We start from the raw sequence: 24125 nt of genomic DNA, 5'->3' as shown, positions 1-24125 counted from the left end.
CTAGTGAAGACATCAAAATTCTCAAAATGAGTTTTTACTCTCTTAGGATTTTGCTGAAATGAGATTTTGCTATTCAAAAATTAAGGTTAATGTCTATACATTCTACTAATAAGTACCTTAGTACAGTATCACTTTATATTTTAATTTCTTTTGAATTTAAACCTGCTAAATAATAAGTTCAAATATGACTGTTTAATTTAATTGAAGTAACTGTAAGCAACTCTGCCAAGACTATATATAGTTTAGATCAGCCTTAGTCACTCTCTTTACCTATATTCAAAATTAAATGAATAACTGTACTTTGAAAAATCTTATCCAATAAGTACAAACCTACATCTGTGCTTACTGGGCATGGAGTCTTTTCCTAATCCTCAAGCCCCAGCAAATAAGTCAATAATATTTATATTTTTAAAAACAATAGTTCAGTTCAAGATAAAAGCATTCCCTCTGCCTCACTTACTTTGCTATTTCTAAAACTACAAATGCAACTAAATTTTAAGTACCAAAATCCATCTTTAATGTGTCATGTAATTAATAGAAAAAATATTTCTCATGCTTGTCAATACCTTATAAACTTTCCTTATACTTGCAAAGCAATTATGTTATACTTTGGCAATTTTTTTTTTAACTAAATGACCTTGATTACTTGCTCTATTATTATGATCTCTAAATTTTCCTAAAATTTCAATCTTTTCTTTACAGTTTATAATTTCTTTTGTGCCTTTTAAATGAAGATAATTTTAAAAAGTAACCATCTTTACCTTTAAAAAAAGTATGATAGATAGAACTTTGTTTTTTAATGAACGTAATTCTACTCCTTCTTCCTGTTTTTTGAATAATTCCCTTCCAAAAAGGAAATGGCTACAAAATAAACACTTTCATAAACATCCACAGAACTAGTAATTCTATGAAGTACCAAGATTTTAAAATCTAGGTCAATAATAAGCGTGATTAGTTATAATAAGCCCCAGACAGGTGCCCACTGGACTTTGCTGAATGTACCTCTGTAATGTACCCTGATTTCTTCGTTTCCTCATTGCTGAGGAATCACTTGAGAGATTTGCTAACTGCAGATTCTGGCTCCATCGGTCTGGGGTGTGGTTTGAGATTCTACATTTCTAACCAGTTGCCAGGTGCTGGTCATGCTGCTTGGCCACAGGCCCCATTTTAAGTAGCAAGAGTGTAAACGCCAATATTTTTGTTTGTTGACATAATTTAGATATGAATCAATATACAGTGTTCCTGAAATCTTAATAGATGACTATTTTATAAGACTTGAAATGAAATTATTCTCCTAGAATTCATTTATCACAAACTGTATTGGCATACCAAATATCTTTCATTTTACTTGAGCTCTGGCAAAAAAGAATAGGGCCATTTTATAAGGGTCTAAAAGTAACTTTTTAATTTAAATTGTGCGACAACTTACAAATGTGCTTGTTATCATATGCAGAAAAGTTCCTAAACTAAGAAAACCATTAGGCATACTTTAGAAGGAAAACTGAAATTTAAAGCTCATAGGAAAAGGAACAATCCAAATTAGGTCTTTCTTGCATATAACAGTGCAATTCCATATTTAAATAAACCTCCATTCTGACATTAGTTGGTGTTAAACTGTCAAAAAAGTGAGAAATGTCTGAAATTTCACCTACTTGTAAGTTAACGAGTTAGCCTCCTACGGTTTCAGAGATGCAAGTCCTCTGGTCAGAGACAAAAGGCAGCTTATTACCCATAGCAATAACAGTAGCCACAGTGACATCTCTGTTTGCACCCAAACCCAATTCCCACAGGGGATATGGGGGAGGGCCAGAGGTCATCTGCACCAGCAGTAGGTATGTTTTGGGCAAGAAATCCCAAGATGAGGAATCCCTTGATCACATGTATCCTCCCCACCAGAGAGAGACAATATTGTAATTACTCTGCTATGTAAACCTCTTCACTATCCTGGAATGGACAAAATCTGAGCACATTGGCTGTTAATGCGTAGACCTGAAGAATTGTGACATATTCATGAAGAACCGTCTACCAACAGTCAGTAGAAAAGTACTGGAAGATGATAATAATAACTATAACCATAATAATGACTACAGTATGTAAGCACTTCACATGTTTTGTTTCATGGGGTGCTCAACAACATTCTGGCAAGTTAAATATGATTTTTCTATTTCAAAGAGGAAAAACAGATTTATAACCTTACTTAACTTGTACACGGTCATATAACTAGTAATTTCAAAGGTTGTACATTGTTGATATGCAATTCAATAAGTACATGTAAGAGGCAGGATTATCTAAGAAGACTGGGAAGTAGGTCACTTAACCAGAGGTGAGCCTTACTAATGTCACCATATCATTCCATCATGATCACCCCTTTCCCAGCCTGTGTGGCTATGGTTCCTCATTCCTCATTCTGCACTAGCATTTAGAGAATGCTAGAACTGTTGACTACAATCTAGGCAAAGGGGAGAGTTTACTTAAAACAATTCTCTCTTACAACTAATAGAAAAGATATTATGAGGAATTATATTTTGATTATTTCTTTCTAATGAGTAATCAAAGACAGCATTTTATAATGATCACAAATTAGAAAAGCTTTCCAGAAGAAAACTGACCCAAAGATCCTGAATATAATCATAATATATGCAGCTAATTCTTAAGTAAGGATATATGTGATTTTATTAAAACATTTGACCTCCTTCCTCAGTTGTTAACTTTTTACATATTGTCCATAATCACCATACACTGGCTTGCAACTTCTAAGAAAATGTCAAACTCCCTCACTTTTATAAACAAATTCCACTCAGTGTGCCCACATTTGAAATTTTGCATGTAAATCAGAACATGCTGTGATTCAATTGCTGCTCTTATCTACCACTTACTTCCAACAAAGCCTATAACTGGATTAGTGGGAAAACAGCTCCATTATGCTTGCATTTAAGCTCTGCTTAATAGCAGGCTTCCTTTCTGCAACAAAAAACAGCCCTGGAGATAACAGAACACTAGGAAATGATGTAGCCTTCATTCTGACATCTTATACATGATTTAAGTATAAAAACTATTGTTCTTCAAACAAAAGAAAAAATTTAGAAATATAAGCCTAAAAAATGAGAGGCTTCTTGATTTTTTTTGTCTGGTGGTTCTAGGCAACTTTGGAAAAGTATTCATATAGACTGCATCATAGCTCTTTGGATGACTGACATGACATTAGGATGAGGATGAAGAGAAATGCATGAGGGCTTTGTGGAAAAATACTGTCAAAGTTCATTACAGAATCACTACCAGGTTTCAGGTGCCTTATTATTATGCCTCCTTGGAGCTACAAAAGCTCAAAGTTATTATTGTTTCTTTCCTAGACTTTCAAACAATTTCAGAGAGAGAGAGAGAAAAAAAAAAATACATACACACACACCAAACATTACATATTTTGAAATACCTTAGAATTTCCGTATCGGTAAATTGTTGTTTGTATTTAATGAGAATATGTTAAAGAAAGTAACATAATTTTACTCTTTTCTTACCAAAATGTTGCATAAGAATTAATTCTCTTTAAATGTATCAATTTCAGACATTTTATACTCCTAAATAAAACATAGTAACAAAATAAAACTGAAGAATTTCTTTTAAACTATGAAGTTAATGTGGTTGAAATTAAATATATTATAAATGTAAAAAGGAACATGAAGTGTGATAAGAGCAAAAAATACAAGATAAAGTAAATAAATATATAAAAAGATATATTGCTTAGGCGAAATGTATAATCCAGTTATAGTATTTAGTGTTTATTTTCAATTATAGGAGTAATTGAATTCATATATGCTTTTTAAAGCCAAAATATAGTAAATTTCCTAAAAGAATTCTTCTAACAAAACATGACATTCTTCTTTAAAAATGGATAATAAATTTAGATTTAAAAAGCACTTATTTTTGTTTCATAACTTAATCAAATTTTTATCTTAGAATTTTAAAACTTCTAGTATTTTGGACTTTTATTTAAATATACAAAGTTTCACAACAGTTAGTAAACTCATTTTATATTTTTTTTCAAATATTGGCCACATAACTTTGTGGTTAAATCTAGTCTCACAAATGAAGATGGCTGTGTTCCAATTCTGTCTTCTCCTTTAGAAAAGTTACTAGAAGTCTCTTTTTCTATATCTGTAAAATTAAGTGTAGCGACATTATCTACCTCATATGATTGTTGCGAAGACTAAATGAGTTATAAAAATACGTAGAACAGTTCTTGTCACATGAGCAATTTTTAAAAATAACATAATTCTGTATGACTTGCGATTAAGTTGAAGATTAATGCATTAAGTATTAATAAGATAAACGATGTACATAATATAATAAGATAAACAATGAATACATGTCTACTTTAGATCTTCGTATTGATTTTCTGAAGGGCAAATCTATTGTCTGGAATAGTACAATCACGTAAAATCATTTAGTGACTTTTCAATCATGAAAATGTACTAAAGATTATTCTGAAATAATAATATTAAAAAAAAGTGTATAGTTAAGTAAAAACATTCTAAGCATAGTTGACAAAAATATTTATCACCTTATGGTAAATAATGACCATAAACAATTGAAGTAAATTTAAAGTAACTAACCTAAACAAGCCAATATACTAGGAGCAGAGATCAGCAATAAATTTCTCTGGGAGTAGTGAGAGAAATCACTATAACTTCATCTTTCAAATATCTTCCTGAAATATTTGCTTTACAATTTGCATGAGTTGTGCATCTTTCAATATTACTCTTTTTCCCCTACTTTTGAATATGTAACTGAGATATTTTCATAATTTTTAACTTTCGGTATTGAGATACAATACTTCCAGATCAAATGCATTCCCACTCAGTACTTTCTACAAACTTTCTACAAGTTCTATTTGCCCATTTACTTTTAGCTTACATGTTCAAGCTACACCAAGTGAGGACGCCCATGTAAAAATTTACAAAGAGCTATCAATGCACCAATAAAATCTGTATTAACCTGGTTCACAGAAACCACAAAGAAATATCTTGAAATTGTTTTTCTTAAGAAGTTAGTTAACAATTTTCTTTTAAAAAATACACATTTAACAACCATAATATTTTAAGGAAAAGCAAGGGTTTTTAAAACTTATCAGGCATTAAAAATCCCAATATCAATCCCATAAATTCTTTATTTTAATTAGGAAAAAAGTCATCAGTTGCTGTCTACTGAAAGCATAAAATTCATTCAAAGCTGTTAATACTGTTTAATGAGAAATTCTTTTAAAACATAGTTAATATTTATTGTTAGCATTGTTCAGTTTCTAACTGAGGTATCTGTGTTGGTGCTCTACCTATATTTCCATGCTGGCCCAAATTTAACTGCCCAGGATTTCTGGAGCCTTCTGCCTGTGCACATGGCGGCCTGGGAACACCAGGGAGCAATCAGTAATTTTGAATACTCCAGCACATTTTCCCCTTGGAAGGGATTACTCTGATTCGTGTAACCTACAGTGGTTCTCAGAATTGCCAAGAGGATTAAGCTCTCCTTACTCAGAACATAACTTATTAAGTAATCCATCATCCATTAGTTCTCCTTTTTCTCATGTATCACTTAAGTCTTTCCTAGAAGTACTTTCCAAATCAACCATTTGTACTTGGATCCTTGACTCAGGGACTATTTCTGGGAAACCAAATCTAAGTTGATATGAGCAGTGGTCTTAGGAAGCAGATCCTTAGGATGGGATTCTGGAATTAAATCGTTTTCCAGCCATGTAGTAACAAAGACTTCGCTGGTAACTGGCTGCATATCAGTCATAACTAGAGGCAAAAAAAATAACCAACCAACCAAACAAACAAAAAAAACCAACCAGTTCTGAGGCTGTGGTATCACAATTGCTAAGACTTTCATCTGTAGTGATTAGAACACAATACAGACTGAGGAAGCGACATGCAGTATTTGAGAAACATAGTGATCATAAGGGTTAAGAATTAGTTGGTTGTCATCAAATTCATTGAAGAAAAAGACAACCTAAGGTAAGCAAAGTATCAACTAAGGGCAAAGTGCAAAAGACAGAAGATTTCTATGGTAGCTGATAAAGAGATTTTCATCGCCTGTTGTGAGAAAGTCAGTGTGTGCTAGCAATGGCATAAAATTTGCTTTTGAGAGTTACATAATTATAAAGGAGGCTGTATTCACAGTCTTGGCAAGTTTCTACACAAAAATTAGGACACTGATAGGCAAAGGACCCCAAGAGAAAATGAATATATCATGTGGATGCAATTGAAAACATTGGACTTCCAGATTCCTCTCTATCTTCCTGATGGACAGAAATAATCTCTTCTCCTTGGAGGGTAGTGGTTTCTCCATTCCTAGAGATCATAAAAGATGACCCTTGCTCTTCTTAAGATCGATTTCATCTCACCTCATAGCTCTAAGCAATAGGTTAATCTCAACATGACAGAACTGGAAAACTAGTCTCTGCTCCATGAATACAAAAAGAGAATGAATATTCAACAAAAGAGATGCGAGGTCTGCCTAATATGGACCAGCAGATACTGAGATATTATGCCAGGGAATGGATGTTGAGGGGGGATCTTGGGGCAAAATATATCTGGTCAACAACTTGGTGTGAAGGAACAAGAAGCCTGAGATAAGAAAACACAGGGACTCCTGCATGATGGCAAATGGATTGGCTAGTTCACCAATGCCTTTAAAGGAGCAAGACTGGAAGACACTCCCCAGAGTTCTGGAAAAAAGCATGAGGATGGAGCTACGTGAGGAGGCATAAAATATACATACCTTTTTGTCTCACATCAATGAGCACTAGAGACCATTTATCACAAGGGAGGTACTGAACAGTTGGATGGATAAAATGATTTGTCCATTGGAGGTCATCCAAGCTTTGTATGAGGCAGTTATAGTCCTAGCAAAATGGGATCATGAATGGTAACAGATATAAACCTGGTAACAGATATGAAGAGCATATATCTGGGCCTAAAAGCAGGGGCTCTTTCTTATCAAGTGTGATATAGTCACTACCACTGGTCAATGACCAACCTATTGGGAAATGTTCAATGTTGAGTCTTCAATACAGTATCACTTTTCAAAAAGATAACCAGCAACTTGATGTCAGATAGATTATATTCAATTTTATCTCTCTGGAGAGGGGTATGGTGGGTGGGTAAATTTTGTTTTTCTTGTTACTGATACATATTTCAGTTATGAGATCTCCTTTCCTTTCACAGTGCCTCATTTCTCTGGGTTCATCATATTGCCTGATTTATCATCATAGAGTATCATAGTGGAATCCTGCATAACACCACCTCAAACCAAGCAACCTATTTCATGGTAAAAGAGGTCCAATAATGAACAAATAAAGGACCACAGGATTCACTGGGTCTACCATACAATATTAGAAGTTGCCACCTTGACGAAACATTAGGCAGTCTCTTAAATGAACAACTAAGGTTCCAGCTTGTAGATGAAAATCTCCAAGTTGGAATGTTGTGCTTTAGATGCAATATGTACTTTCAACCACGGTGCCATGTTCATAGATGTGCTGGTACCAGCTTGTGTCTGTTCATAAAAAACCCATTAAATTTTCAGAACATTTCTAAAGCTGGTTGACCTCACATAGGTAATCTGAAATAGGCCATAGTGGGAGTATTTATATTATGAAAATTAGCAAATGCTACAGATCAGATTTCCCCTCCCCACACCGGCTCTGCCCTAAAAAAGCAGAATGCATGAGTGTGGAAACCAAGTAAAGGAATTGGGAATGTCCCCTCCCTCTCATCATAACTCAAAATGATCCACTGGGAAATGTGTATTTTCTGTCCCTGCAACTTTACTTTGCTGAAATAAATGTTCTGCTTTCCAAAAACATGTGTGTGGGTATGAGGTGAGGTGGTACTCTTACCAGGGTCATAGTAAAAATTTCACTGAACTATATAAATCTAAAGCTACTGTCTGGATATTTAGGAATTCTCATGCCAGTAGACCAACATGCAAGGAAAAAAAAAAAAAATTCTCCTGGCAAGGGTCCAGGTGACGAGGAGATAATCATGAAGGTTGCTATATATAATGTAGGAAGAGAGAACTCTGCATAGAACTGAGGGGAGTTATTCAAGCACTTGCATGCTTGGCAATTAATGCTAATGGACAATTGCTAGGGACTACTGTTCGAATGGACATAGAAACCATGGGTTCATAGGCCTCTGGAATAAAAGTTTGGGTCATCTCACCAAGCAAGCTATCAGCATAAGAGTTGGCCAAGGGTACAGGGAAATTAGGAAGGGTCTTAGAGAAAAGATTAATGTAATTTATGGACTTGATTCTAACTCTAGTATTCCATTCCAGCTTCTCGATGTACTGTTTAGGTTTTTGTGTGTTACTGTATTGTTTTTGCAATTGTGACCAGTTGCCATCTTTAAGGATCAGTGATAGGATACAGTAGTAGACACTGGCCAGGTTTCTAACTACCATCACCTGCAACTTTTTGTTTCAGTTCTTCCTCTTGTGGTCAGCATCTGTTCTGCTCACAGATGGGAAGGCTGGTACTTAAAACCTCAGCCGCTGTAGCGTTTAGGCAGAATAACTTTGAGTTTATATGCTATACAGCTCCTAGGATTTCTCAGTAGGATTAAGTTCCTTTAAATCGAATTAAGATCCTTTAATTGGCTCCCTCCCTTCCTTCCCTGGCTTCACTTCCCCGCTCCTTTAACTGAGTGTTTCCTGGGATCCCGTCCCAAATAAACTACTTACCCTTGAATTCTAAGTGAGGATCAGGAAGAAGCCAGAGTAAAAATTAACCATATTAATATCTGGTGGTTTTATATAAATTTCATGACATATGCCAAGTTTGTACGAAATTTAATGTTTTTATGATTTTCTCTTTCACTATACCAAAAGATCACATTTTTTAATGTTTATATATTATATATGTATAGAAATGATTACCACAATTAAGCTAATTAACATATTTATTACCTCACACGGTTACTATTTTTATTTTTTTGTGGTGAGAATATGAGATATACTCTCCTGTCGAATTTAAAGTATACAATATATTATTAGCTATGGTTACCATAGTGTACATCAGGTCTCCAGAAGTTATTCATGCACCACCATGTTCACTGCAGTGCTATTTAGAATAGCCAAGATATAGAAGCAACCTAAGCGCCTATTAATGGACAACTAGATAAAGAAGATGTGGTACATATCTTGGCCATTAAAAAAAATGAAATTTTATCATTTGCAACAACATGAATAAACATAGAGGATATTATACTAAGTGAAATAAGTCAGACAGAGAAAGACAAATACCTACACTCTCACTTATATGTGAAATCTAAAGAACAAAATAAATGACAAAATAAAACAGAAACAGACTCATAGATACAGAGAATAAACAGATAGTTGCCAGAAGTGAGGGACGTTGGGGCGTTGGGTGAAAATAAGGAAGGGATGAAGAAGTATAAATTGGTAGTTACGAAATAATCATAGGAATGTAGAGTACAGCATAGGGAACATAGTCAATAATATCGTAATTATTACGTGTAGTGTCGGGTGGATACTAGACTAATCATGAGAGTCATTTTGTAAATTATATAAATGTCTAACTGCTATGCTATACACCTGAAACTAATATAAAATACTGAATGTCAACTGTAATTGAAAAAAAAAAAAGATGACTAAGTTCCAAAGATCAAGTTTCGTTAGCAAACATTCCAATGCCTTTGTAATAAACAAGTTTATGTACAAATGAAACTAAATTACTATCTTTCCTGATCTTTTTATTTGAGAGATTAAGCATTACATTTTGTTGAATAAGTGGTAAGGTAACACAAAGAGTCAGACTGTAAAATGAGACTGACATGAATCAGAGATCATATGTAGTATTAAGTTTTACTAAATAATTTCAAGGATACATACAAGCTACGATTGCTAAAAGTTCAGATGAATTGATGTAGAAAAAGATCTGGACATGGGGGAGAGATTCTCCAGGTATTGTTGGTTGAATTGTGCCTCCTTAAAATTCATATGTTGAAATCCCAACCCCAGCACCTCAAAATGTAACAGCATTTGAAGATAAGGTTTTCAAATTGGGGATTAAGTTAAACTGAGGTGGTTAGGTTAGGGACATAATCCAGTATGACTAGTGTCCTTACAAGAAGAGGAAGAGACATCAAGGGTGTGTTCACACAGAAGGATGGACAGGGTAGAGGCAGCAAGAGGGCGGCCGTAAGCAACCCGAGGAAAAGGGCCTTCTGGCACCTTAATCTAGGACTTCCAGCTTCCAGAACTGTGAGAAAATTAATTTCTGTAATTTAAACTATCCAATCTATGGTATTCTGTTATGGCAGCCCGTGTTGGAGACATCTCTCTGGCCCAGAAGAAAAAAGTTCTCAAAAAGAGGTTTGCAGGATTCCTTGTATAGCAGGAGTATTTAAACTGCGAAATATCTCCAAGTTACCCAGAGAGTTATATCACCTACAGAAATTTTTTCAGGAGTCTTGCTTCATCGATTCTGGGTTCTATTGCTATAGTTATCCTTAGCCAGGGATATTCCCCTAAAAGCATTTTAGGACTAAATCCTCTTCCTCTTAGTAAATACCATGCATTTAGTTACCTGGACCTCTGGTTGTCAAGGCATTGCACCTGGTTCTCCTGCCTACTTTTTTCTCCGCAGATGCCCTCCCAGTAAAGAGAGAAAACCAATGGCAGGCCATCGGCTTTAACTTCTTCCTCTCAAGTGGTTTCAGAAACAGATTCATTCTCCTATGTTTAATACAAAATGACCTTAGCACAAATTCTTCTTCCCCCATCTTTATTTCTATGAATATAGTCACTTCAAATGTGAAATTATATCCACCAGTAAATGGCCATAAATTTTTTTTTGCCTAAATTCTATGAATTCAAATGAGACTCGGTAACATTCACTTTTTCTTGTTTCATCTGTTTCAGAGTTCAGTACTTTCTAGCTATGGGTAGGAAGGCCTAAGGTGGTTCTGGGGAAATAAAACTTTAAAAGAAGCACATTCAAATAGCTATCGGTTCTCCAGTCAATTAAAAAAAAAAACTTTAAAAACATAATACACTATGTTTGGACATGTGTCCAGAATTAAAAAGAGCATTACAATGAACAGAAAGTTGTCATATAATCATACTGCCAGACTGCTACTTATTAGGAGTTACAATAATATCAATGAGTACAGGAATTCATGTCACCTGTTTAAGCTCTCTGAGTGAAGGAAAATATGTGTAATGCTTTTCCTTCATATTCATTACTTTAATCGCTTCACTCATGGGTAATGCCTTAGATAATCAAAAATGACCTTGGCATGGAAATATAGGTGAATTAGTAACAGTACAGGAATAGCTCAGTGAGATAGTCTTATAATAGATAAATATCTGAGACTACCTATGATAAAACATTACAGAGTATTTAAATTCAGAAGGAGAAAGAAATTGCAAATTTAATTAATCAAAAATGTAGACATCTAGTACTTACTGAAGCTACATTCACAAAATCATCATCTGAGAGGGTTTCCAACATTTCGGAGACGGATGTTCGGATCAGTTTAAGTGTCAATCCACTAACACTTCCACTCCTGTTAAAAAAAATGGGTCCAAAAAAAAAAAAGAGTCCGAGCATGTTAATGACCATGTACTTAATAAAATCAAAATCAGATACCCCAAGGAAAGGCAACTTATGCACTGGCTCTAGATCATTTACATAATATTCAAATAATAATTTTGTCTTTAAAAATCAGTAATAGAAAAAGTGATATTTTAATAGAGTAGAAATAAATTAAAAGAAATCTTGTCTTTCCTACCAGCACATATACATATATATATGTACATATATATATATATATATTTCTAACTATAATGATAAAAATTACATATCAAGTGATAATTTTAAAAAATATGGATAGTTCACGGCAGGTGCACTTATTCAGTAAACATATACTGCATACCAGCTTGGTTAGCCAAGTAAGAAGTGAGGGTTTATAACCTCTTTAGTTAAATGGCTATAGTCATTGCCTTAAGGAACCCATTGTATGACTTCATTAAACCAATAATTATGAAGCATCATAACAATCATGGTACCACACAGGTACTATTTACAAAATGCCTTGTTTTGTAAGTAGATATTCTCTGGGGTTTAGTCTTCATTTTTCTTGTCCCTGCATATTCTATGATCCTCAATGACCTCATTGGTTTGTGGGGCTCACCTCTACGCAACTCACTCCCCTTTCTTTATCTCTAGTTTTACACTTCCCTTCTTGTTAAATTACAGGTTTAATGTCCAAAATGACGAATTACTCCCAAACATTTTTCTTTCCTATTTATGTTCTTGGTAGCAACCAGGCTAGATCTCAGTAATCCCACTTCCTCCTCCTTTTCAACCTTCCTACCTCTTCAGACAATCACCCTATTCATTCTACTTTACAGAGTTCCCAAGGCAGTGAGCCTCCTTTCCATCCTCTCTCCATCCGGACTCAAGTCTTCATTATCTGAAGATCCTGAGTTAGGGTAACAGACACTATGTCCTGTTTTTAGTTGCCTCTCCTCCTTGTGTGAGCATGTGAAAATTCTGAACTCATACTTAGATCTAATACTGTTAATAGCTCATATTACCTTCTAAATAGCCAACAATCTCAATCGCCCTGCATTCAATAGCTTTCATAATCTTTTCTCTCTCCTTTTCCTTCCAGATATCATCCCCACAGATGTTCTCACCAATTTGCTTCTGTCAATTCTTCCACAAGAAATTCGGCTCTCTTTTCTCTCTCCTCCCATGCCTGCCTTGTTAAATCTTAGCTATAACAATTCACTTCTAATTTTATCTTCTTAATGAAATCTTTCCTGACACTTTAAATCAAACTGCTATCTCTCTCCTATGGACTCCTTTAAGGTTGCATCATATCTTATATCTATTATCTTCTACAATTATTTTAGTTATTTGTGAATATGGTTTAGTTTCACTGATACATTTGAATTATTTCTAAGATCAGAGATCAGGCCTTCGTCATTTTTGAATCTGTATTATCATACTGTATGTATGATGAGACCCTCAATATATTTATGTTGAAATAATTTTAAAAACAGTATTTTAACTTCATATACATTTTCGATTTTGGGATACGCATGTGGGTTCCAAAGACTTTAATAGGAGAAATTATTTCTAGAAATTATCATATATCCAATAGGATTATAACATATCACATTATCATTAAGATGTACACTTAAGAAGAATATCAAGAACCAGTGTATGATATAAACTCCAGAATAATTTAATTAAAACAAGAGTGGCTTAAATGCATTTTGACAAATGAAATGAGAATTTACATTCAAGTTGCATTTGTTAAAATCATTTATCTTCTCTTTCTCAGGTTAAGTTATAAGGTTTTGAATTTGTTTATTTCATATCAAAATGAGGAAATTTTCAAATGTTGATATTAGCCTGTGATGTGGATTTAGCTGCCGAGAAAACAATGGATTCTATTTCTTCCACTGTGGCAAAGAATGTATGAGGATATACTTTTTTTCTCTCAGGAAAAATAATCTAAGCATTTTATACTTCATCTTTTTAATTCTTTGGTATCGCTCTTAAGAACTAAATCTTCATAGCAGGATACTTTCTTTCCTATGCTCTACAATTTTATCTTCTACCTTTTAGATCACACACACACACCTTAACTTGAAGCAATGTGACACATAAAATGATCAATATAACAGCTCCTGAAATTTTTTCTTATATATCAGCATTTCCTTTGAGAAGGTCCCAGTATTGACATTTAATGCATTTAATATTTATCAATTTTGTGGCCAAACATTTAAAAGTTATTTGAATAATTAATGACTAAGTATGAACTAAGTTACTCTTTTTTTTTTTTATGGTAGCAGGTACTGCTAAATTTTAGCAACCATGTACTTTAATATTGTTTTAAATATAAAGCCAAAAATAGAAAGCAAGTGGATAATTTTTCAAAAGCTCAGATTTTAGAACCATGCCATGATTTTCAATTCCAATACAGATTCTTCTCATTTTCAAAAGAGGACTTTTGTTTGTTTTGTTACTTTCTCAATATGGCTTCTTTGTCTGCATTTAGAAGTCATCGTAATTACTCTTCATCTTTTTTTTCCAAACTATAAATCATTTATCAGTCCCAACAGATTACTGTCATCTATGAATCCTCCCTTTATTCTCAGTATATAAACAAATATGTAATGTTCAACTACTCACACATCAACCAGAATAAGCATGTCTTTAGGAGATGCAGCTCCTTGGATGTACCTGAAACATACACCACATAAATATTTTTCTCTTGCAAAATATCAAGCATTGATATTTGTTAACCTGATAGTTACTGTTCTCTGACATAAGGTATTTTCCAAGCAGAACTCCTTCCATTCTATCTGGGTCAACAATGCTCTTTCATTCATAATTCTGAAATGTCAATTTTAAAAAGTCGTATTTAACATAATAGTAAAGATGTCAGAGGCATAATGTTTAAAGTATGTTTTTCAGATATTTATAACAAATAATACAGAGATGTGTTTAAATACTAAATGCAATATAAATTAACTTCTGGAAGAACATTTTCTTGAAAAAAGAAAAAAATATCCTAAACTTCAATTTGTTAACCACAGGTTTTAAAATTCATTCTAAGGAACAATAACATGAACAAATAATAATAACGAGATGATGTCATATTTTTAATTGCAAAAAAAATAAACACAAAACTAGATAAACGGTCTGAGAACATGAAGAAACATCAACAGAAGAGAAATACGAATGAATAAAAAGTAATTAAAAATAGAACAATATATACTATTACCAAGAGTTTCAAGTGGTTGCTCTCAAACTTTACAGTGTTTAAGAATCACCAAGAGAGTCAATTTAAATGCTGCCTCCCAAATTCAACTCAGCCCTACAGATTTAGCATATTTGCATTTTAAAGAGACCTAGGAGAGTTTTATTCAGGTAGTTAAGGAATTATAGACAAAGAAACTTAACAGAAGGTAGATGTTGCCTGGTCACAGAAACCTACTTTATCCAACAGGAAAGGCTGCTCCTGAACTCAAATTTCTACTTATCTGAGGCCTCTTTGCCTATAACTCTAAATCTAAATCTCAGAAGCCTGCCAGATATCTCATCAATTAGTTTTCAGACAACATCCAGCACAGATAATATCTGCTTAGGACTATGTGTTCATGAAACAGAGTTTATAACTTGTACCCGAGTTTGTTTCTCTATAGAAAGAAAAGGGAAGGATTGCTGGATATTCCAACGGGAGGTAAATCAAGTTCATGTCTAGCATCTTAACAAATGGTCCTGGTGTGTCTCTCAATAAAAAGATTAGATAAAAAGGGCTATTGTCTGCCTCTTTGGTTTGGCATCTAGCTTCTAAGTTCGTCCCAAAACAACCAGTTCCTGAACCCAAACCATGTGATGTCACTGTATTTGTCGCCGCTCAATAACCCCCTGCTCCACAGCCATATCTGGAGAAATATTAATGAAAATAATACATGAATTAATAATACCTTGCAATATTATACATGATTGGTGTTCATGTAAATTGTTACTGGGATATTTAACAGGGTATTTTAAAAGTCTTAAATTAATACATTCACCTTGAATCAACCATTATGTCTTAGAATTTGTCTACGCCATAGCAAAAAGTTGGAAATAATCTAAAGGTCTCATAATAGGAACTTTCTTAAATAAATTACCATATGGTCATTCTTTTAACATGATGTTAAGTGTGTCTCTTATCAATAGGTACTCAAAGGAATTGATATGAAAAGAGTAGATTACAAAGCAGAATATTATACATTACGTAAACTCAATAGGAAAAAAAGATATATTCACACATTAAATACATTTTTTAAAAACTCAAATAATATACATGAGTTTAATAGTGAAATTATGAGTTATTGATATTTTTTGAGTTTAATGTTAGGAAACTTAGTTGCTTTAGTAATGAGAAATAAATAGTACTTCTTTTTAGGAAAATGAACCTAAGCTATATGACTATAACTAGGAGGAGCTTTTACACCTTGGGGCCAGTTCTCTTTAGTTCATTGCCAGAGGCACACGACTTACTTCCTCATCTGATTAGATTCTCTATTAGAGCTCAACTCCAAGCAAACTGGGGTCTTTCAGCAGAAATCCCCACCAGCTAAAAGAGTTTTGGAGATGAAATTGAATATAAAACTTAAAGTAGCCCATTTGAAATAAATTTTATAAATAATTTCAACAATATTCATCATTGTTCCTACTTGAATTCATCTTTATTTGCCTTTAACTGTCTTTACTAAAATTTTTAAAAAATACGAGAGCTCTTTAAATAAATAGACAATATTCAATCTAATAATGGAAAGATTCCATGCAACTTTTAACAAAACGTTTAACCTCTTTTTGCTTCTTTCATCTTTTCATGACTACCTAAAAATTCTTACCATGGTCTTCTGCGTACATCATAAAGGTCTATCTTGTTTGGAGTTCGGCTGTTATCAACCCATGGAGAAGCTTTAAAAGAGAGGGAGAAGGAGAGGGAAGGAGGGAGGAAGACAGAGAGAGAGAGAGAGAGAGAGAGAGAGAGAGAGAGAGAGAGAAAGAAAATATATTAAGTTAAATAATTATAGAAATTACATTAAAATAATAGATATGATTTATCAAAATAATATTTAAAATAAATCAAAAACACCATTGACACATTCCACTTACCCACAACAATGTTAAAATGAGAAATACCATTTTCATGCCCTAATCTTTTTCTTTGTTAGAATAGAAAACCATATAGCAGTACAAAAGAAAGTCAACGTAATTTAATTTTCTTTTTTGTATTATTTCAGAAATAACTTGTAGACACAGAAATTTTCTGGGTGCTGACATATATTTTACCAGGTGTCCAGAGGTTTTACATTTTCTTTCTCCTCTAATAATAGAAAAATGGATTTGCCACTCATGGAAATTATGCTTTCAATTATTTAATCTTTATATTTTCATTCAGTGCTATACTATTTTGGTCTATAAAAAGATCATTGTTTTTCTTGGATTGTTATCATACAACAGCACAAGTTTTAACATTATTATTCACATATTTGATAATGGCCAGTCCATTTGAAATTATAAATAAAAAGTTAAAGTATAATTAAATGAACTTCCTCCCAAAACCTGTTTTCTTTAAATTTAATTGAATGATCTGAAGTAATTCAAGAATATTTTGTTAGTTTCAGAGCCTTTACCATTCTTCAGTAATCAGAAGAAAACTTTTTTGTCTAACGACATTGATCTTTAAATACAATTAATTTACATTTATTCTAATTAAATCTATACTTGCTTTAATTAAAATGCTTTATGCACACACATGCACACACCTTAGACCCAATGGGGAACAATAAATGCTGATGAATTGCATAATAATTTTATGCTGAACAAGTTCTCTCCTTGAACATGTTTAGACAGATGACTTCTGGGAAAATTCCTAATAATAATTCATATGACTTATGCCCTCCAATCTATTTTGCCCTTTTCTTTATTGAGAAACTACGGAAATTATGGAGAACTTCACTGAGAATCGGGTTTACTAACCAACTAAGATAATCTGGCATTAGGTTATGTTGAAAAATACATACTACTGAGCCTCTCTTGAAAAATGACATTTCTTTGTTATTAGTGACTATGCTACAAAAGGATTTATTCATTTAAAATGGCTAATTGTGTTCACATGAACTGGTAAAGTTTAAATATAGCCCTCTCGCAACAATCAGTTATTGATATAGTCAATGCAACTAAAATGGTATATTTACTTTAATTCTTTCGATTTGCATTTGCAGAAAATTAGAGCCAGTGAGATAAAATATCATTTTTTTTTTCTTTTTCAGCTAACACTGAAATTAAGTGACAAGCATGCTGATAGACATATCGGGACATTTCCAACTTCTGTATAATATCTGACTCTCCAAGTTAGGTCTTAATAATAACTAAAATTTTAGATAAATTATATTCTAGTCTCATAGAACGGTATACTGATTATACACTTATTGCCTCTCAGCAACTAATTCACCCTTTATCTTGCTCTATGAAAATGGATCAGGGACTTTCAACAATTTTTCTTTTACCAACAAACACAATTTTAAGCTTTGTCAGCAAATGATGAAAGAGAGACACTGAATGAGAAAAGGGTTTTTGCTTCCTGCTTGTGGTTTGTTTGCTCAAAGGCTCTTTTCCTGTTTTCCATGTTCAAAATATTGTATTTCATCTCTCCTGATTGGACTCAAGAGATACAAATGTATGGGCAAGATGAAAGAAGTGAGATTAGTTACCACTGCCAATACATTAGCAACCAACATGAGTTGAAAGTGGACACCCAATAAATATGATAAATTATTTACTAAAACTGGAATTTGAAAGTCACATTTAAATTAGATTTTTGAATTCTTTGATGATCATATTCATCTAGGATTTGTTTTCACTATAACTGCAACTTGAAAATAACTATAATAAGTATTACTATGCTCAATGAAATTTGTATCTTTAAAGATAGAAAAAAGGGTTGTAATTTATAGTTTAAGTCAGACTGTTAAATTTTAATATAGTTTGTAATCCTAAATTGTTTGTATTTAAAAATATTGATAACCTTTTCTTAGAAGTCTTCTAAGATATTTATTAGGAAATATTCCTTGATTATACGTAAGATATTAAATTATGGTAAAATTAAACAATGTACTTTCTTCTGTGATATTACTAATTAATTTGATTGTAGCATTTAAGTGGCACATTATTTATATAGGCTCAGAATCATGGAAGGTCAAACAGTGAAAAAGATTAATAACTATACCCCACAAGTCTCTGAAATAATCAGTTTCATAATGATGCATAATGAAAACATGTTTTGAGAGAAAATCAGAGCTTGCAGAATCCCTACAAAAAGTGAAACATTGCTCAGTTAGATGTCTCTTTTGCTTTCCATTAAGATTTTGGGATGACAGGACAAAGGAGTGAAAACGATAGCCTACAAAGTAAGCATCTCATTTCTGAATGCCAACATTAAGGGTGAAAATAATCATTTATGAGAATGTTTCCCCCAATCAAAAATGAACTGGAGGTGTATCTTTGATTAAATCTACGGAACTACAATTCTACTTCATATGATATTTAAAGTGCTCTTTGTCAGTTATCAAACCACTGACTTAAAAATGTGTTTACTTGTACATTAAGTCAGAATACTGAAATATATGTTAGAGAAATACTCGAGAAATTTTGCAGGTTATAAAGCCAATTTCTAGTTAATGTGGTCTAAAAGTAATAGGAGAGTACCAGTTTTTCCATTCCAGCTGCTAGGAAATAATATATCACATAATGATATATTGAGGGCTGATTCTCATGGTAGAAACACCATTTCGAATGACAGCTGATTGCATTTCCTTCCAATTAACAAGTCCAAATGTATTTTTCTTATTCTAAAGATTTCATACTTTTATTTTCATGAAAAGAAAAAAATGAATTTCACATACTTAAAAAATGCCTTTATCAGACAACCTTGGTCCTATTGCCTGGATTTAACTGATGTTATGTAGATAATTATTTTAAGTTTGTCTCAGTCATCCCTATGAAGTATTACTCATGCTTCTGAATTACAAGCAAGGCAATGAATTTAGACTTTTTTTTTTAAAGAATTAATTCAATAAATGTGTATTACATAGCTCGCAAGATTTTCAAGAATTTGTGTTGCTGCCCAACTACTACTATCCCAGAATAGATTCTCCACAGTCCCTAATTCACATTATGGCTCCTATATAAAGATCCAGGGTGAGTCTCAGTAACAGAGTTTGGGTTATGGACTGATACTCAGGTGCCAGAGATCTAGGAAAGGAAATAATTGGCCTCTTCGGATTTTAAGTTAGGAGATGGTCTCTATTCCCCAGTGATGAGACTAGTACAGAGAAAGTATAACCTGGGAAATACTCTAAATGTAGAAAGACAATTCTATATTTGTTGTAACACAAAGTAACTTGAACATTTTCTCCTATTTCTGAGAATAGTAAAGTTCCTCACTCATAACACAGTCTGAAGTAGAGATTACTAGTCACAGGGGCATCTGTTCCAAGTAGGGATTCAGAGACCTACAGCTGGTGGGGCTTTTGCCTTCTTTAACACATGGTTTCCCAGGTCATCACCCAGGGCACTGATACACAGCTGCTAGAGGGCAGGAGGAAGTGTGGAGAAGTCACGCAAAGCCATGACAATTTCAGGCTTGCAGCGACACATATTACTTTCACTCATATTCTACTGGTCTTACATAGATGCAAAGGAGGCGTAGGAAATGTAGTCTCTGGCTAGGCAGTCATTTCTTAAAGCAAAGCTTCACAATGGGATGGGAGGACAGAATTCTGGTGAACAGCTAGCAGCCTCTGCCACAGGAACAATTAAAAAATGAGTAATGTCCACTACTATTATAACATCAATTTTTCTGTTTTCAGCAATGTCTTTAAGTAAGCCACTTTTATGATAGAAAAATAGGCTAAATTCATAACCCACTAGTTATATAAAAGATGTTGGACTTAAGAATGATTTCTAGATTAAATCTCAGGACCAGGATTGCTTGCACAAGAAATTCACTAGAGACAATAACGAGAAGCCAAATGTCATTGTTGATGTTTGTGTTACCAAAGAAGCCACAAGCCGAATGTGCAGAAATCTTGTAACTGTTGTAAACTCTAAAGCAATTTTGGGGCCATAAACCCGTACCCAAAACTAAAAGCAGTTTAGCCCAAGTACACCCTGCAGATGCGCCAGAAAGGGTTATATACAAGAATTTACCACCACAAAACACTACCAGGAGCAGTAAAGATGGGCTAACCAAGAAACTTACTTTACACAAAGAGTAGGAGGTATTTCTTGCTTGATGGATTGGAATTAATACCATGGACTAGTGATTGCTCTGAAATTCCCACTCTCTTTTTACAAATGATAGTTTGAATTGGGGTCATTTAGAAGTCACCATCAATGTACATTAGTTAACTGGGCAGTGATGAGACTAGTACAGAGAAAGTAACCGGTATTCTGCGATATTATAAGTAGATATATTAGGAAACGTCATATCCACATGCATGAAATTGCATGTGACCCAGAGATCCCAGATTTTGAGCTGGATGTACTAACTTATTGGACTCTGAATTATCTCTTATGGGAATCTAGGTGAGTGTGTCCCATGTGTGGGAAGAAATGTGTGCAGAGATAATTGCACTGCCAGAGGAGCAGACTATGACAGGACTTCATATACATTTTTTTTTTCTTCCTTTAAGTAATAGTACCACTCAAGTTTTAACTGAATGCCTAATGGAGATTATATTCCCCAGTTTCTTGCCATGGTGAGGTCACATGATTAAATTCTAGCCAATATCAGTGAACAGAAGTGATATTTATATAAATTTTGGGTCATGCTGTTTGTCTTCTACTAATTTTTCCCCCTTTCTCTTGTTTTCAACTGTGGAAGTGGTAGAGTTGATCCAGTTTTGATCATAAAGATGGGGACAACAACCTAAAGAATGACAAATAGAACCTCAGTCTCTGGAAACCTCATGGGCCAGACTTACCCTAACCAACTGATTCATCTCTTAAGTAGTTTACCTGAAAGAAATATATACTCCATGTTATGTTAGTCATTAAGTAACTGAATCAATATCATGATACAGGTCAAAACTTTTTCCAGTTACATAAACTTGAGTCAGGTATTAAAGGCTGGAGAATATACAGGAGACAAACTCTACACAGAGTGCTTGAAATTTGTTTCACCATTTTTTCCTACATTCTTATTTCTTCTTAGGAGAATATTATTTTGGTCCTGGGATACTAGGTATTGCTATATAATATTTATATTATAATTTGATAGTTACCTCAGAAACCCTAGGAAGATGCCGGCAGAGGTAAGGGGGTAGGATGGGAGAGGTGCGCAGGAAGATACTTAGAAAGTTATAACTATGTTTCCTGGCACTTTCCATCTGCTCTCCTCCCTACTTTGTTTCATATTAATTAGAAACTGAATTCTCTGAAATTTTGCTCCAATACTTGTCAGAACCAGTACCTATGGTCTTGAGTTGTTTATTCAGCTTAATTTAATACCGATTATTCACTATATGCAAGGCATTGTATTAGGTGATATAACACATACATATATACAAGTAGCCCTCTCTACCTGCAGTTGCTTACACTGAGATGTTTTTAAAAAAGAGAATATATAAAATATATTCTGAAAGGAGACAAAATTTCACAGCTGTTGTTATAGATGAAAACAAAGTTCTCTGAGATAACAAAGTAGGGACAGCTTTTGTGAAAGCCTTCATGTGGAAAGTGGTGCTTGTGTCTCTTTTGAACGATGAATAAGAATCATATGACCAGAGATGGGGCTCTCAGAAAAAAGAATATAAGATTTGAAAAGAAAGGGCAGGTTGTGGAAAACGAAATGAAATTAAAATTAAACAAATAAGGTAGAAGAAATGTAGGGGTACATGAAGGTTGAACTGTGTAGTAAAAGATAAACTGGAAGTTTTAAGTTGGGTTAGAGTCATTGAATGATCTAAATGCCATAGTAAAGGAGCCAGATATCATTAAGAGAATGATGCCAGGTTGCATAATTTTACTAGAGAGTGATAATCTAAGTTGTACTCCAGATCACTTTTAATAAATTTCTTAGATTCCTTCTTACCTTGCATTTTAATGTGTTTATAATTTTTTCTGTCTTACCCACCCATGAGCATCTCAGGAGCAAAATTATCTCACTGGTATTAGAATTCCTATTAGGGTACCTCAGTTACTTCAGGAATAGGAGTTTTGCCTTGTTCTTCCCTCTTTCCAGGTCAGGCTTGACTATATTTACTTTATTAACCAAATAATTTTTGAATTTTAATTTTGTTTCTGAGCAATGAGACTCAATGTTCAGATCATATCATTGTACTGGCCTGAGAGTACTTTGATATCTCAACTGTAATATGTACAGAGCATTTCTTTAATTTATAGATAAACAAGTTTCAGAAACTCACATATGGATACATGATATTAAGGCCAAGGATAAATCACCATAGTTTTTAAAATAAAAACTTATTACAAAATGATTTGCTACTAATTCTGTAGATACCAGATAATCCACATAAAACATTTTCATTTAACATAAAAGGTTACTTGTCAGCAGGAGTAGAAGATAACAAGGACAAGTTTGTGGTTAAGTGGAATATCAATAAAATAAATAGCTCACAAAGCCTTAACCATTTAAATGGCCAATATGTAGTTATTATCTGTGGCTTAAAATTAAGCTTGAATGCAGCAAGTATTATAAAATAAAAGATGAGAATGATTTACTGGTAAATAATTTCAGATATGTGCTACATAAGGAAAAATGTAAACTCTGGGAGAGAAAAAGTTTACTGTTTTTGTAAATAAATAAATCCAATTAGATGATAATGATAATATATTCACAAAAAAATTATGATTCTATGGGAATAAGTTTCCAGTTTTTGTAAGTTAATGAATCTTCTTAGATAACAGTGATAATAATATATTTCTTAAAAATTTTATATTTGGTATACCTGAGAAAAATGTTTAAAAAGTTTTCCAAATTTTCAACAAAAATGTTTGGAATTTTCTTAATAAAATACACTGAACGTAAAATAAATTACATTAGCAAAGATGATGCTAGTATCTTAAATGGACAGCATAAGGTATAGAAATTTAGCAATATATAAAGGAAAAAGGAGCAGAATGAGAGTTATCTTTTACAAGTTAAAAAGAGATATTGTTTAGAAGCTAAAGGTTTTTAACCATACTTATTCACATATTTTATATACAGCATTATCCCCCATCAAATTATAAGCCGATTGCATTTTCATATTAGCATCTTTTTAACTACTCTCACCTGTGAGTGAAAAAATAAATCATTTAATTTAAGTACAAATAGATCCACAGTTGACTGCAAAGCAAACAACTACTACAACCCTTATATATGAAAAAAAGACAACCCTTATATATGAAAAAAAGACAGGTAAGAGATGAGGTTATACAAAAGGGAACAAAAATAAGGCTACAGAATCACCTCTATAAATCAGAATCATTTGAGAACTTCAAAATAATATACAGT

The 24125-nt window shown here is 33.3% G+C and overlaps 1 protein-coding gene across 9 annotated transcripts in view; it reads right to left on the bottom strand.

Annotated features, from left to right (window-relative positions):
* The window catches only part of CACNA2D1 (calcium voltage-gated channel auxiliary subunit alpha2delta 1), a 450405-nt gene that overhangs the window by 107672 nt on the left and 318608 nt on the right, over window positions 1-24125 (bottom strand). For all 9 annotated transcript variants that reach the window (XM_039849431.1, XM_039849432.1, XM_039849438.1 and 6 more), the window contains 3 exons: window positions 16450-16519; window positions 14231-14281; window positions 11489-11588 (listed from right to left, as the gene is read on the bottom strand). In XM_039849431.1, coding sequence (XP_039705365.1) covers window positions 11489-11588; window positions 14231-14281; window positions 16450-16519 — 221 coding nt within the window. The remainder of the gene's footprint in view (window positions 1-11488; window positions 11589-14230; window positions 14282-16449; window positions 16520-24125) is intronic.

The sequence above is a fragment of the Pteropus medius genome, unplaced genomic scaffold, assembly GCF_902729225.1.
Source record: "Pteropus medius unplaced genomic scaffold, Ma_sr-lr_union100, whole genome shotgun sequence".
NCBI classification, from domain to species: Eukaryota; Metazoa; Chordata; class Mammalia; order Chiroptera; family Pteropodidae; genus Pteropus; species Pteropus medius.
The sequence above is the reverse complement of the archived record's forward strand: the minus strand, read 5'-3'. Positions and strand labels throughout refer to the sequence as shown.